This window comes from Dipodomys merriami, unplaced genomic scaffold, assembly GCF_024711535.1.
Source record: "Dipodomys merriami isolate MVZ:Mamm:240054 unplaced genomic scaffold, mDipMer1.0.p SCAF_41, whole genome shotgun sequence".
NCBI classification, from domain to species: Eukaryota; Metazoa; Chordata; class Mammalia; order Rodentia; family Heteromyidae; genus Dipodomys; species Dipodomys merriami.
This window is the reverse complement of record NW_027205715.1, coordinates 11,113,849-11,130,624: the sequence shown is the minus strand read 5'-3', so window position 1 is coordinate 11,130,624 and position 16,776 is coordinate 11,113,849. Positions and strand designations below refer to the sequence as shown.

General features: G+C 41.4%; 1 protein-coding gene across 3 annotated transcripts in view; it reads right to left on the bottom strand.

The window, feature by feature from the left end:
* The window catches only part of LOC138807001 (transcriptional repressor CTCF), a 56,128-nt gene that overhangs the window by 21,401 nt on the left and 17,951 nt on the right, over positions 1-16,776 (bottom strand). The window contains exons 3-5 of one of the 3 annotated variants that reach the window (XM_069992555.1): positions 9,085-9,210; positions 1,083-1,872; positions 652-822 (exon numbers count right to left, since the gene is read on the bottom strand). In XM_069992555.1, the coding sequence (XP_069848656.1) occupies positions 652-822; positions 1,083-1,863 (952 nt within the window). In that variant the 5' untranslated portion in view covers positions 1,864-1,872; positions 9,085-9,210. Of the gene's footprint in view, positions 1-651; positions 823-1,082; positions 1,873-2,975; positions 3,148-9,084; positions 9,211-16,776 lie in introns of all 3 variants that reach the window. The other 2 variants (XM_069992554.1, XM_069992553.1) reach the window with 2 other exon arrangements.

Genomic DNA, 16,776 nt, shown 5'->3' with positions numbered 1-16,776 from the left:
TCTTGACATTCACCTATAACTAAGTCCATATGCTTTTTTTTTTTTTTTTTAAATTGGGAGCCTGGCACCAGTGGCTCATGCCTACAATCCTAGCTACTCAGGAGGCTGAGATCTGAGGATCGAGGTTCAAAGCCAGCCTGGGCAGCAAAGTCCGTGAGACTCTTCTTTCTAATAAACCACTTGAAAACTGGAAGTGGCGCTATGGCTCAAGAGGAAGAGCACTTGTCTTGAGCTGAAGAGCACAGGGGCAGCGCCCAAGCCCAGAGTTCAAGCCCTATGACCGACCAAAACAAAGAAAAAATTGGGGCTGGGAAGGTGGCTCAATGGTAAAATGCTTGCCTTGCATGTATAAGGCCCTGGGTTGGATTCCTCAGCACCACATAAGCAGAAAAAGCTGGAAGTGGCGCTGTGGCTCAAGAGGTAGAGCGCTAGCCTTGAGCTGAGGGACAGCTTATGTCCAGAGTTCAAGCCCAGAGTTAGGCCCAGGGTTTAAGCCCCACGACCAGAAAAAAAAAAAAAAAAAAATCAAATTAAGATTACAAAAAAGGCACAAAAACCCTACAGAAATACTCCTTTAGCTTTCTCCTTGTAATCAATGTGGATAATTGAAACCCAACTTTATATTACAGTCTTCACATTTTCATACAGCACCTGTGTGTGTGTTAAGGTGATTCCTCAGGAGGGTGACTGTTCTAAATGCCCTGCCACAGAGATGGCATTTATGTGGTCTTTCATCAGTGTGGCTTTTCATGTGACGATCCAAATTTGAACGCCGTGGACATGTATAACTGCACAGCTCACACTGGAATGTCTTCTTTACACCTATATGCAAAAGAAAACACTTGCTATAGGGTTTCAATGTACTTAGGTTGGCACAGACTTTAATTTCTACAAATATATTTCATTGGTTTTTGTAACTAAAGCCAATGTAACTCATGTAAGTTGAAATTATGTCATTGCACTAACAGATTTACTTCTCTTTAGAACTTAATAACTTGAAAAATAAATTTAATATAACAAAGTAACTTGTATGTGAACAGTTGTATCATTAGTTCAAAATACTTTTAAGACTACTACTTTACCTTTTTTTTTAATTTTTGTTGGTTTGGGAGGCTTCATATTACCAACCACTTTCTCTGCATTAACTTCTGACAGCAGGCCTTCCTGCTGCTCTTCTTCAAAATCATAGACAGACACATCCACATCTTTGCCCTCCTCTGTGTAACGCAGTTTGCTCTTTTTGGTTTTCTTTGTTTTTTTGGCTGGTGGCTGATAGTCTGGGTCTTTCTGCCAGCTTGGATCTTCCTGAGGTGGAAGTTCACCTTGCTCTAGTGTCTCCACCTCTCCATTGGCCCCCACTTTCACCACCTGAAACCCTTCAGGCAAAGGTAATGTGTGACATATCATGGGTTCACTTTCTGCAAGGCCCTCTTTAGACACTTCATTTTCATAAGCCCCCTGAAGTTCTTCTACCGAAGTGGTAGCAACAGGTACAGTCACAGGAACAGGTACTTGAACAAGCTGAAGCTCTCCTATATTAATGGGCTGTTCCTCCATATTTACAACTTGCAAAGTTATGATTTGTGTATCGTCCACTGCAGCCTCCGCTTCGGGAGCCACCGTACCCTCCATTACTTCAGTCTTCATTTGAAGAAGGGTAGGATCCAGCTGTTCCATCATTACCATCTGTACACTGCTGTTGACATCCTGTACCACCTCACCCCCATCTGTCTGGTTCTGGGGTAGGTGGCAAGCATCTTCTTCCTGGCCACCTTCCCGGCGTCGCTGGTAAGTCTTTCTCTCCTTTCCTTTAATGAAAGTTTCAGACTCTTCCACAATGGCTTCGACTGCCTCACCTTCCATTTCCCCTTCCTTTATTAAGGAAGAACATAAGATTGTTATTTAAGATAAAGCTTGACTAAATGTAAACTTACATTTTAAAACAAAAAAAGATCCCTGATGAATGAATTAAGAATCAATAATTGTTCAAAAGAACATCATGTGCCTCCTGATGAACGATAAAGAAAGTCTGTAACTGCTGGGCACACACCAGTGGCTCACACTCAAGAGGCTGAGATCAAGAGGATCACTGTTTAAAGCCAGCCTGGGCAAGAAGGTCTGAGATTCCATCTACAAAGTAACCAGCAAAAAGTAGGGCTGGAGGTATGATCTAAATGGTAGAGCACAAGCCTACTGAACACTAACCCTGAGTTCAAGCCCAGTATCACCAAAACAATACAAAAAACCTGTAACTGATTAGTCCCTAGATCCAATTTCCAATTAATAGCAAACTGATAACAGAGGATGTTAAAGCACATTGCAGAAATAATAGACAAATCTGGTCTAAGGGAAACATAGCAGGATTAACTTTGAGTTTCTTTTGCAAATCAATGGGGAAAAATAAAGGGAAAGAAAGACTGAAGTGACAACCTACAGACTGAAAGAGCTCAATGTGGGATGACTTTCAGGGGCTTTTGGCAGGGTCTAGAGACACTTTTGGTTATTACTGGCCAGAATGTCACTACTGACATCAGGTGGATAGAGGCAATATGAAATAGCCTACAATGCTCAAGTTAGTCTTCCACCACAAAGAATTGTCAGAGATAGGTGTGTGTAATACAGTGGATTACCAAATATAATCTAAGAAGTTGGAAGGCTGAGGCAAGAAGGGGGTACAGAACAGGATAGTCTGGGATACATAGTAAGATTCAGTTTCAAATCAACAACAACAAAAAGCTATTAGGCAAAGAATTATTAACTAGTTTAAATCTTATACATCCAAGGAGATTAGGGAAGAATACATTAGTGAAAGGATAACAATTTTCAGTTATAGCAATGTTTTTTTTCCAGTTGGTTTCATCTGTTTTCTAACAAGTGAGGATGTGGAAACTGGGTGGGTCATGATTGGAGGGCAGCCCCAATGAAACATATACAAGACCTCGTCTCAACCAATAGCTGAGTATGGTGATGCCTACCTGTCATACCAGCTAGGAGAGAGGCTAAGATTGGGACCATCGAAGTTCAAGGCCAGCCCAGACAAAAAGTTCATGACTCCATCTCAGCACAAAAGGCTAGGCATGGTGGTGCATGCCTGTCATGCCTGCTGCAGCAGAAAGCATAAATAGGAGAATGGCAGTCCAGGTCCACCTGGGCAAAAAGCAATATCCTATTTAAAAAATAGCCAGACCTGAAACCCAAACCCAAACCAACCCACCTTCCCAAAAAAGAACAGACCAAAAAGGGTTGAAGGCATGGCTCGAGCAGTAGAGCACCTGCCAAGCAAGCTGGAAGCCCTGAGATCAAACTCCAGTTATCACTAAAAAACAAAAACAAAACAACATGGAGACTAAACCTAGTAAGAACGTACTGCATACTTGAAAAAACATTGAGAGATTTTACATGTTCTCACCTCAAATTACATAAATTAAGTTCGACCTAGTCATTCTAGAACATATACAACCTATTTCAAATTATGCTGTATATAATTAAAAGTTAAATAAGCCAGTACTGGTAGGTCACACCTGTAATCTAAACTTGTCAGGAGACTGAGATCTGAGAATTAAGGTTCAAAGATAATTGGACATAAAGTCCATTACTTTTGGGGCTGGGAAGTTGGCTCAGTGGTAGAGCACTTGCCTTGCATGCCTGAGGCCCTGGGTTCCATTCCTCAGCACCACATAAGCAAAAAAGAAAAAAGCCGGAAGTGGCGCTGTGGCTCAAGTGGTAGAGCGCTAGCCTTGAGCTGAAGAGCTGAGGGACAGCGCTCAGGCCCAGAGTTCAGGCCCCCACGACTGGACCCAAAAAAAAAAAAAAAAAAAGTCCATTACTCTTATCTCCAATTAACCATCCGAAAGCTGCAAGTGAAGGTGTAGCTCAAGTAGTTGAGAACCAGCTTTGAACAAAAAAGCCAAGAACTTGAGGCCTTGAGTTCAAGCCTCAGTACCATTGTGTGCACGCACATGCACGCGCACACACATTGGTTAATTAAAAGAATAAATCTCGGTCTGGGAATGTGGTTCAATGGTAGAGCAATTACCTAACAATTGTGAATCTCTGGGTTGAATTTCTAGAAACACAAAACAAAGCCAGATGCAGTGGCCCATGCCCGTAGTACTAGTTACTCAGGAGGCTGAGATCTGAAGATTTAGGTTTGATGTCAGCCAGGGGCAGAAAGTCTGTGAAACTCTTACCTCCTTAACCACTTAAAAAAAAAAAAAAAAACTCAGAAGTTGAGCTGTGGCTCAAGTGGTAGAGTGCCAGCCTTGAGTAAAGAAATTAAGGTGATATCACCCTGGTTCTTAGTTCAAGCCCTAGAACCTGAACACAAAAAAGCAAAACAAAAACAATGTACCCTTTTATATGTATTTACCTTTAAAGTATAAGTAGAAAGCCCTACTGGATTTTTGTTTGTTTTTATGGTCTTGAGACTGTTTCCCTGTTTTTTGGGTTTTTTTGCCAGGCTTGAACTAAAGGCCTGAGTGCTGTCTGTGAGCTTCTTTTTGTTCAAGACTAGTGCTCTACCACTTGAGCCACAGGATCCACTTCAGGATGTTTCTGAGTAGTTTGTTAGAGATAAGAGTCACAAACTTTCCTGTCCAGGCTAGCTTCAAATTGCAATCCTCAGATTTCAGCTTCCTGAGTAGCTAGGATGATAGGTTTGAGCCACCAGGCTCCCAGATGCTTTCCTTTTCTTTCCTTCTTTCTTTTCTTTCTTTCTTTCTTTCTTTCTTTCTTTCTTTCTTTCTTTCTTTCTTTCTTTCTTTCTTTCTTTCTTTCTTTCTTTCTTTCTTTCTTTCTTTCTTTTAATTGATTTTAGCCAGGCACCAGTGGCTCACGCCTGTAATCCTAGCTCCTCAGGAGGCTGAGATCTGAGGATCACAGTTCAAAGCCAGCCCAGGCAGGAAAACTCCATGAGACTCTTATCTCCAATGAACCACTAGAAAACCGGAAGTACTGCTGTGGTTCAAGTGGTAGAGGGCTTGCTTTGAGCTGAAGAGTGCAGGGAAAGCACCCAGGCCCAGAGTTCAAGCCTCATGACTAACAAAAATAAATAAATAAATAAATTTATTTTATGGTGCTGGGAACTAGCTACTCTGCCAGTCTTGCACATTGCCTTTTTTTTTTTTTTTTGTCAGTCATGGGGCCTGAACTCTGGGCCTGGGCACTGTCTGTGAGCTCTTCAACTCAAGGTACCACTAGAGCCACAGCACCACTTCGGCTTTTTCTGCTTATGTGGTGCTGAGGAATTGAACCCAGGGCTTCGTGAACGCAAGGCCAGCACTCTACCCCTGAGCCACTTTTCCAGCCCCTACTTTGCTGCTTTTAAGATAAATTCTACCTTAGAAACCATTCTGTCATATTGCTTTTAAAATTTTTTGAGTCAGACTGGTGACTTATGCCTGTAATCTTAGGTACTCAGTAGGCTGAGATCTAAGGATTGGGATTCAAAGCCAGCCGGGGCAGGAAAGTCCATGAGATTCTTAGCTACAATTAACCACCAGAAAACTGGACGTGGCACAGTGGTAGAGTGCTCACCTTGAGCTGAAGAGCTCAGGACCAACACCCTGGCCGAGTTCAATCTCCACAGCCGACCAAAAAAAAAAAAAGCTGCACACTTGATGACTCATAGCTATAATTTTAGCTACTCAGGAGGGTAAGATCTGAAGATCAAGGTTCAAAAGCAGCCCAGGTAGATAAATCTATGACTCTTATTTCCAATTAATTAACAAAAAGCCAGAAGTGGAGCCATGGCTCAAGTGAAGGAGTACCACCATTGGTGAAAGGCTGAACAGAGCTTGAGGCTCTGATTTCAAGCCCCAGCACTGGGGCTTGTGTGCATGTGTGTGCATACATATACACAGATTTATGAAGCTACAATTTATGTATGTAAAAGTTACACTTATGTATATACTTTTTTTTTCTTGTGCCATTTTCTATTGTCACTACTGCCCCAGGGCCTGGGGCATTAGTATGTCCCTAAAACCTGACTCTACCACCTTTTTGCTGATAAGGAGAGAAGAAAGAATCTCTCGGACCTTCCTGAGCTGACTTGTAACTGGGATCCTTAGATCTCAGCCTCCGGAGTAACTAGGATTACAGGCATGAACAATCAGTGCCTGGCTTATTTGTGTACATTTGATGAATTTAGACATATACACATACCCATGATACCATTAACTACAATCAAGGAACTAAACATCACCATTACTTGTATAGTAAGACTGTCTTAAAAGAAATTTCAAAAACAGGGGCTGTGAAGGTGGCTCAGTGGTAGAGTGCTTGCCTTGCAAGCATGCGGCCCTGGGTTCAATTCCTCAGCACCACATAAACGAAAAGAAAAAAGCCAGAAGTGGCGCTAGTGCTAGCCTTGAGCTGAAGAGCTGAGGGACAGCGCCCAGGCCCAGAGTTCAGGCCCCATGACCGGACCAAAAAAAAAAAAAAAAGGAAATTTCAAAAACAAAACCTTTATAATTCTCACAAACAGGTTACATTAAGTTCTATTGATGGAGAGAAACTCTCAATTCAGTCCTACATTATAATTAGTTGTATTTGATCTGCTTGGTGTTTTCCTGCCTTATTTTTATGAAAATATGAACATATGCCTCTCCCAAAGCAAGGTAATCTGAAAATTTAAGTGACAAGCTTTAGATTTGTTCCAGGTTGATATGTTTTTAACAGAGAGATATTTGGGCAGCACTATGGAAAAAATAAGTTAAACATCCCCAGTATAATACTCAATTCTATGCATCCCGAACATTCAGTTTCTTCTCAATAGCAGTTTCCTTCTAACTATATACCCATAGATACCAAGGGTCTACAGTATTGCTGTGATTCAAGGGTCTACAGTATTGCTGTGATTTTTCTATCATGAGATCTGTCCTCTTAAACTTCACTGATACTATATTAGAAACTACAGGTACTACATTATATAGGAGATCTTCAGTAGTTACCCATTTTCCCTAAGTGAAATTTTATATACATTGATTAACAACTGTATTTCTCCCAGCAGTTTTTTTTCTTTGAAGAATTCTTGTTGTGTAGTACAAGCTGGTAAAATTGCTATTCTGCCTCAGCTTCCTGAGAGCTAAGATTACAGGTGTATACTATTATGCCTAGACCTGGAAGTTTTTTTAGTCAGTTGTGGGGCTTTAACTCAGGGCCTGGGCACTGTTCCTGAGCTCTTTTGCTCAAGGCCAGTGCTCTACCGCTTGACCCACAGCACCACTTCAGTTTTCTGGTGATTAATTGGAGATAAGAGTTTCATGCCTTTGCTGCCCAGGCTGGTTTCTAACCATGATCCTCAGACCTCAGTTTCCTGAGTAGCTAGGATTACAGGCATGAGCCACCAGCACCCCGCTGATCCAGAGTTTTTAAACCTTGGAGCCAGAGTCAGACTTTCAATCCAGACTCTAACAGCAATGTCTCATACAGCTTCCAATATTATATCAAAAACAACATTAGCCTATCTTTTTTTCTTATGAGACCATCAGTTCCCTGGTGATCAAATAACATCAAGTGAATTTTACTTAAAACAGAAAATAACTCAACTAATTCATAGTTTCTAGCTATTAAATCTAAGGAGTACCAAAAGTACTCAAATATTCAAAGAGTAAATTGTGAGCAGTCATCTAATTCAAGCAAAAACTACAAATGTGTGTGTGTGTGTGTGTGTGTATATATATATATACACACATGTATAAATATAAATAATCTTAAATGAAAAGGTAAAATACTTTATATTCTTGGTCTAGTCTCAAACTAAGAGTTTTTTTTTTTAAGTGCCAGTCCTGGACTTTAGTTAAGTCCCTGAGATTTTTTGCTTAAGGCTAGCACTCCACCATGAGCCACAGCTCCACCTTTGGCTCTTTTTTTTTTTTTTTTTTCTGTGCAGGTCCTGGTGCTGTCCTTAAGCTTTTGTGTTCTACCAATTGGTAGAGCCAGTGCTCTACCAATTTTGAGTTATAGGACCATTTCCAGCTTTTTAGTAGTTAAATAGAAACAGGAGTCTCGTGGTCTCTTCATGCCTGGGCTGGCTTTAAACTGTGATCCTCAGATCTCAGCCTTCTGAACAGCTAGGATTATGAGTGTGAGCTTACCAACACCTGGCCACTTCTATCTTTTTTTTGGTTGTTAATTGGAAGTAAGAGTGTTATGGACTTCCTACCTGGACTGGCTTCAAACTGTAATTCTCAGATCTCAGCATCCAGAGCAGCTAGGATTACAGGCATGAGCCACCCGTGCCTACCTCCTTCAACTAAATAAAAATTTATTTAAAGGGCTGAGAAGGTGGCTCAATGGTTCAGTGCTTGCCTCGCATGCATGAGGCCCTGGGTTTGATTCCTTAGCATCATATAAACAGAAAAAGCCAGAAGTGGCACTGTGGCAAGTGGTAGAGTGCTAGCCTTGAGCTGAAGAGCTGAGGAACAGAGCCCAGGCCCAGAGTTCAAGCCCCACGACCAACCAAAAAATAAAAAATTTAATTAAGTACAGCCGGGTGCCTGCCTGTATTCCTAGCTACTCAGGAAGCTAAGACCTGGAGAATCATCATAGTTTCAAATTAGCACAGGCAGAAAAGTCCCTGTGAGATTCTTAACTCCAACTGACAAGTAAAAAACTGTGGCTCAAAGTTTTAGAGCCCTAGTCCTGAGTAAAAGAGCACAGGACAGTGTCCAGGCCCTGACTTCAAGCCCTATGACAAAAAAAAAAAGGAACGAATGCCCAAGATATATGAAAATTACCATACACTCAGGTATTAATAGAAGCAATAGCTTCTATTTTTTTATAGAAACATCACATATGAAGTAGCAAGCAAGCATCCTCTCCCAGATACTTAGAAATCTCACAAGAAGTGGATCCCTTAACCTAGCTTTCTCCAGGAGTGAGTCTCTTCTGAATCAATAACTAACCCAATAGCTTAGACCAAGCCCTGTCTCTCCACTCCCAGGGGATTTCACTCTTAGCTGCTTTACTCTTGCAAACAGCTCCAATCCATCGGTCTCCTCACTTCCTTTCTCTGCTTTCAAATCATTAGTTCCTCCACCACTACCCCCGATTCTCAGGCATTCTCATTTGTGTTAGCCTTACCTTCTAGGTTTCGTCAAATCTCTTTTGTTTGGACTGCTACCACTAAAAGTTTTTTTTACTTCAGGGATACAACTTTTCTCTTCAAAACTATCAGTCTTATTCATAGAAATCTGAAAAAGGCAGCATCTAAAAGATATAAATAACATTCACAATTCTTACTCTAAAGATAATCATTTACCAAGCACAGGATCATGTCTGTAAACCAAACTATTCCAGAGGCTGAGATCTGAGGATCGTGGTTACAAACCAGTCTCACCTCCTTAGTTAAAACTCCAGTTAACCACCAAAAAGCCAGAAGTGGAGCTGTAGCACAAGTGGTAGAGTGCCAGCCTTGTATGGAAAAAGCTAAGGACAGTGATGGAGATTGAACCCAGGCGCTTCATGGTCGCTATACCACGTGAACTATGTCTCCACCCCTTTTATGAGTAATTTTGCTCTTTTTTTTTTTGTCTTTTCTTTTTTGATACTGGGGATTGAACCCAGGACACTGCATTTGCTAGGCAAAGGCTTTGCCCCTGAGCTATATCCCAGGCCTAGTTTTGCTCTCTTAAGAAAGATTCCACTTAAAGCCAGGCATTGATGGTCCACACCTCTAATCCTAGCTACTCAGGAGACTCAGATCAGAGAATCCTAGTTCAAAGCCAGATGGGGCAGGAAAGTCTGTGAGACTCATCTCCAATTAACCACCAGAAAAATCAAAAGTGGAGCCATGGCTCAACTAGCTATCCTTGAGCAAAAACACTCAGGTAGAGTGGCCTAGACTGAGTTCAAGCCCCATAATGGACGAAAGAAAGAAAGAAAGAAAGAAAGAAAGAAAGAAAGAAAGAAAGAAAGAAAGAAAGAAAGAAAGAAAGAAAGAAAGAAAGAAAGAAAGAAAGAAAGAAGAAAGAAAGGAAGGAAGGAAGGAAGGAAGGAAGGAAAGGAAGGAAAGAAAGAAAAGAAAGAAAGAAAGAGAAAGAAAGAAAGAGAAAGAAAGAAAAGACCCCATTCTCTCCTTAGCCTGGCCCACAAGCAGCATTCATCACAATCATCTTAACCAACCCAAAAGCCTTTTTTCTTTATCCAGTTTCTCTAAAAATAAAACTCATCTTCCTTTATCCTGAGCTTCTCTCATCCCTTGAATGCTGCCTGTCCCAGGTCTTTTCTCTTGTTGCTGAAGGCCCTTCCATCTCCGCCACCCTCTCCCCCTCCCCCAACATACCAAGGGTCTGTTCCTTTCATTGTAGCTACTATTTGTGCTAGTTTTTTTTTCTTCCAGTCCTGAGGCTTGAACTCAGGACCTGAGTGCTGTCCCTGAGCTTTGTGCTGAAGGGCTATTGCTCTACCACTTGAGCCACAACTTCAGTTTTGGCTTTTTTTGTAGTTAACTGGAAGTAAGAGTCTCACGGGCTTTCCTGCCTAGGCTAGCTTGGAACTGGGATCCTCAGATCTCAGACTCTTGAGTAGCTAGGATTACAGGCATGAGCAACTGGTACCTGGCTTAGGTTTCTTTTTAAACTTATTTTTCTTTATTACTAGGTAGTCTTACAAAGGTTACAATCCCATAAGTCAGGTTATGAGTACAATGCTTCTATTTATTTATTACAATGTGCCTTAATTAATGTCACTTCTTCTATTGTTCTCCCCCGTTTTTTCCTTCCCATCCCTATTTCGGGTTATGCAGTTTATAATGTACAATGGCTATAATGAGTACATTACTCTTTATTCCTCCAGTCACATGCCACTCTTTTGTCTCCCTCCAAAATATATTACCATTTCCTGGTATTCATTTTGATAGATACATTAGTTGTTCAGAGGAGTTACACCTTTTGGATTCCTCCCACCCCCCAAAGTTATCCCATCCGTTAGTCAGTTTGTGTGTATATGCACAGAACCCTGTATATGTTATCATGCATGTATGCATTTTAGATCTAGCTTCCACATGAGAGAAAACATGTGCCACTTGTCTGAGACTCACTTCACTTAACATTATTTTCTCTAGGTTCATCTATTTCCCTGCAAATGGCACATTCTAATAGATGAGTAAATTTTCTTTTTCTCTTTTTTTTTTTTTTGGGGGGGGGGTCTGGTCGTGGGGCCTGAACTCTGGGCCTGGGCGCTGTCCCTCAGCTCTTCAGCTCAAGGCTAGCACTCTACCACTTGAGCCACAGCGCCACTTCTGGCTTTTTTCTTTTTGCTTATGTGGTGCTGAGGAATCGAACCCAGGGCCTCATGCCTGCAAGGCAAGCGCTCTACCACTGAGCCACCTTCCCAGCCCTGGATGAATAAATTTTCATTGTATGTATGTATCACATTTTCTTGATCCACTCAAGATGTAGGATATCTGGGTTGTTCCTACAACTTTTCTATTGAGAGTAGGGTGTCAATGAACATAAATGTTGCACTAGTTTTTTTCACTTTAATTTTCTCTACTATAGGGGTCTATCTCATATTTGCAATCCTAGTTTCACTGCCTGAATCTCTCCATATGGATGGTTGCGTGTCACTTTCCCCTCAAAAGTATAGTCAACAAATAAAGACACCAGGACTCTAGTCTCTAATCCATCCAGCTACAATGGTACTTCGGGGGTGGAGGGTGCAGTGTGCTGTTTGAAATCGAAACCTTGTGCTCACTCAACTTGCTAGTTTGGCTGGCACTGTCCCTCAGCTCTTCAGCTCAAGGCTAGCACTCTACCACTTGAGCCACAGTGCCACTTCCCACCTTTTCTACTTATGTGGTGCTGAGGAATTGAACCCAGGGCCTCATGCATACAAGGCAAGTACTCTACCATTGAGCCACCTTCCCAGCTCTACCACCATCTTTGATCTCTATCCTTAGGAAATCTGCTGGACCAACCATCCCCCTTTTCTTTCCACAGTTTCTCTGCCAGTTCTACATGGTTTAAAAGAACTCCCAATTTAAAATGCCCCTTAACCTGATTTCAGTGTAGCACATGTAGATATGATGTTGTACTACCTCCAATCCTTTTCTTCTCTTCCATTCCTAATTACCAGTTTATGTACCCCAATATTCTATTGTATTGAACTAGTACTCGAGGCCAGCAATGGCACTTGTTTGGTCAATTCAAAGGAGATTCCTCTATCCTAACCTTGACTTCTTTGTAGAAATCAGCATTCTATCCTAGGTATACCCTAAGCTTTGGTAAACAAGGGAAACTTGTATTCCCTACAGAACTGCTTTCACTGAATTTTGTTTTGGTATCATATTCTTGGCTTACAGTAAAGGATATGTGGGTTCAGTTTATTTGGAAAAGCTTTGTTTCAGGCCACCAGTATAAGTGGAGAGGGCTAACAAAAGAGGGGAAATAAAGATGACTATGGTAAAAATAGTTTGTTTGCCATATGTGAAAACAGAACTCTGAAACCAGGAGAAACTGTTTTAAGAAAGGGGAGTAGAACTTGGTGCCAGTATTTTACTCCTAGAGGCCTAAAATCCAAACTAGTTAGGAGGCAGAGTTTGGGAAGATTGTACTTCAAGGCCAGCCCAGGTAAAGTTCATGAGAGCTCATCTCAGTTAATAAATAGTTGGACATGGTGAACCTTGTCTGTCATCCCTACTATGAGGGAAGTTTAAAGTATGTGGGTCACAATCCAGGCAGCCTGGGCAAAAATTTGAGATTCTATTAAAAAAATAACTAAAGCATAAAAGGTTAGCATGTGGCTCAAGTGGGAGAGCACCTATCAGGCAAGCACAAGCTCCTGAATTCAAAACCCCAGTATAAAACCTAAAAAAAAGTATCTATGACAATACATTAAACACCTTTATTACATAAAGAAATGTAAAATTTCTAAGAACAAGATTAATGTCAAAGAAAACTCTAGGCAAAAAGAGATTGAAAAAGATGATTCAAATTACAAATGACAGAGCTCAGTGGCAGTGCCTACTTAGTGTGTGAGGTCATGGCTCCACCCTCAGAATAAAAAGTAAAAAAAAAAAAAAAAGAGCATGGCAAACATCTCCCCAAATTTTATACAAAATAGCTAAAGAAAACAAATGGACAAATGGAACACTGCTAAGTCTGTTCAAGATACTTTGCAATATTGGTCACAGTACAATGAAACCAGCATAGTGCTCCTGGAAGGAACAGATTCCATGAATCTTTAAAATTTAAAAATATTCAAATTGTGTTATGGTATTTTTTATTATTACTTTTATTTCTTTTTGCTGATCCTGGGGCTTGAATTCAAAGCCTAGGCACTGTCCCTGAACCTCTTTGCACTAAAGGTTAGCACTCTACCACTTGAGCCACAGCACCACTTCTGGCTTTTCCTGAGTAGTTTATTGGAGATAAGAGTCACAGTCTGGGGCTAGGAAGGTGGCTCAGTGTAGAGGGCTTGCCTTGCATGCATGAGGCCCTGGTTCGATTCCTCAACACCACATAAGCAGAAAAAGCCAGAAGTGGCGTTGTGGCTCAATGGTAGAGTGCTAGCCTTGAGCTAAAGAGCTGAGGGACAGTGCCCAGGTCCAGAGTTCAGGCCCCATGACCTGCCAAAAAAACAAAAACCAAAAAAACCCAAAAGAGTCACAGTCTATTCTGCCTGGGCTGGCTTCTAACTGCAATTCTCAAATCTCAACCTCCTGAGTAGCTAGGATTATAGGCATGAGCCTCCAGTGCCCAGCCTGGATGCTGTCTCTGAGGTTTGTTTTATTTCAAGGTCAGTGCTTTAACACTTGAGCCACAGTTCTACTTCCAGAATGGCATTCTGGTGGTTAATTGGAAATAAGAATCTCATGAACTGCGTTTGAACTGTGATTCTCAGACCTTAGCCTCCTGAGTAGCTAAGATTACAGGCATGAGCCACAAGTGTGTGACTGTGCTATGGTATTTAGACTTTAGGACCACCAGGATAATTGCAACCTTTCCCTCCAAATATTTCTAATTTGTAGCTGGTTAAATCCATGGGTGTTAGAACCTGTATTTATGTAGGGTAGATGATGGTTACTATGGGGAAAATGTAGTGTGTGTGTGTGTGTGTGTGTGTGTGTGTGTGTGTGTGTGTGTGTGTGTGTGTGTGTGTGTGTGTGTGTGTGTGTGTGTGTGTGTGTGTGTGTGTGTGTGTGTGTGTGTGTGTGTGTGTGTGTGTGTATTTTAAAGGGAGGGTAAGCCGTCGCTGGTGTGTGTGTGTATTTTATTTTATTTTATTTTTATTTATTTATTTTTTTATTGTAAAGATACTATACAGAGGGTTACAGTTACATGAGTGAGGTAATGAGTACACTTCCACTTCCTCTTGAACATTGTTACCCCCTCCATTGTTTTCCCCCTGTGTGTGTGTATTTTAAAGGGAGGGTAAGGAAGTAGGGCACCACTGGCTCATAGCTGTAATCCTAGCTATTCAGGAGGTTGAGATCTGAGGATATGAGGATCATGGTTCAAAGCTAGCTCGAGCAGAAAAGTTCCTGAGACTCGTATCTCTAATTAATCACTAGAAAACCAGAAGTGGGGCTGTGGCTCAAGTGGTAGAGTTCTATACTTGAGCTGAAGTGCTCAGAATCAGTGCCCAGGCCCAGAGTTCAAGCCCCATGACCAACAAAAAAATAAAAAATAAAGGGAGGGTAAGGAATTAGTAGACATTAAGAGTCAAAAGATCTGAATTCCTATTTCAGGTTCTTCTAACTAGCAGTGTGACCTGGGATATGATAAACTTCTTTCTGTGCCTGGCCCTTTTATATATAAAAAGAGAATGATGACATCTAATGCACTTATATGATGCCTGCTTTGGTGCTTTTTTTTTTTTTTTTAATAATCATACAGGCCGTACCAGAAAGCAGTCAACACATTTCAGATGTGAACAATGACATGAAACCTTAGATAAGTTTCCTAACAAAAATAGTCTCTCTAGGGGCTGAGGACCTCTCTTAATTTTGAGAGACTAGCAATTTCAAGGCCCTGAATAATCAGACCAGTTACAAAGACAGACTTCTCTAAAAAAAACCCAAAAACCAAAAAAACAAAACTCCTGGGTTTCTAGAAGAAGAAGGTAGCAATACCTGACAGAACTTTTGTTTGTTTGTTTGTGGGCCTTAGCTCTGGGGCCTGGGTGCTGTCCCTCAGCTCTTCAGCCACAGCACCACTATTTTTTTTCTGCTTATATGGTGCTAAGGAATCGAACCCAAGGCCTCTTGTATGCAAGGCAAGCACTCTACCACTGAGCCACCTTCCCAGCCCTACCTGACAGAACTTTATGACTAACCGAAGCCAGAACAAACATATGAATCTACCAACCAAGGGAGAGCAGCATGGAGGAGACATGGTATACCAATGTTTGAGGGAAGTAGTCTACCATTTTAGGATCCTGTTCAATTTTAAGTGAATTCATAGTATAAGATGAATAAAGACAAAACGAAACAATAACACAAACAGAACAAGGCTGGGAAGGTTTAGTCAGGGCCCAACATTTGGGTTTAGTCCCTATCGCTATAAACAAAAAAACAAACAATGACAACAAAAAACCCAGAACCACTCTCAGACTGGTCTTTCTTACTCTGCATGACATAGTAATGCCAGACTAAACTGTCCTAAAATGAGGCTCAAAAATCTATCAAGTCAGACATGACACCTATTGTCCCAGCTAATCAGGGATGGGACAGGAAGATCACTTGAATTTAAGAGTTTGGGGCCAGCCAAGGCAACACAGCGAGACACTCTCTCTCTCTCCCACCTAATCTTTTTAAAAAACAGAGCTGAATGTGGCAGCAGGCCTGTAATTATAATACTTGGGAGTCTTAGGTAGGAGGACTGGGAGTTTGAAGCCAGTCTGGACTACATAGGGAAGCTGTCACAAACAAACAAACAAACAATTCATGATGGTTGGTGTTTACTTAATCAAGTCAAAACTCTTTGGCTTCGCTCCCAGAGCTCTGTACAGCTTGTTCCTATTCCTTCTACCCACTCAATGTCACCTCTGAATACTCTGATGGGCATCTCTACACCAGTGTCATACTCTTTGTCTTGTCACCTCCCAGCTATATCAGTCTTTTCAATCTTTACTAGGGCAGACTGACCTGAAGTTTTTTGGTTTTGCTTTGTTTTTACAGTAGCATAATGTTCTATATTTGTGCCTTTTCCACAACAGACTATTAGCTTTTTTAGGGCAGGAATTAAACTTTTTTTTGGTCAGTTGTGGGGCCTGAACTCTGGGCCTATGTGCTGTCCCTCAGCAATTCAGCTCAAGGCTAGCACTCTACCACTTGAGCCACAGTGCCACTTCTGGCTTTCTCTGTTTATGTGGTGCTGAGGAATCAAATCCAGGTTCTCATGCATGGGAGGCAAGCACTCTACCACTGAGCCACCTTCCCAGCCCCAGGAATTAACACTTTTTTCTTCTTCTTTGGGGGGAGGATGGGATGGGAAGGGGAAACAAAGGAGGAGGCTACAATGCTTGATAAGAAAAGTACTCATTATCTTGCCCATGTAATTGTAACCCCTCTGTACAGTATTTTCACAATAAAACAAAAAAAAACCTTTTTTCTTTTGGATCCTCTATAACAACAGATTTAAAACAATGTTAAGTAAATAGTAGATACCCCAATAACATTTTCTTTTTCTTTTTCTTTTTTTTTTGGGGGGTCCGGTCGTGGGGCCTGAACTCTGGGCCTGGGCACTGTCCCTCAGCTCTTCAGCTCAAGGCTAGCGCTCTACCACTTGAGCCCCAGCACCACTTCCGGCTTTTTTTCTTTTTGCTTATGTG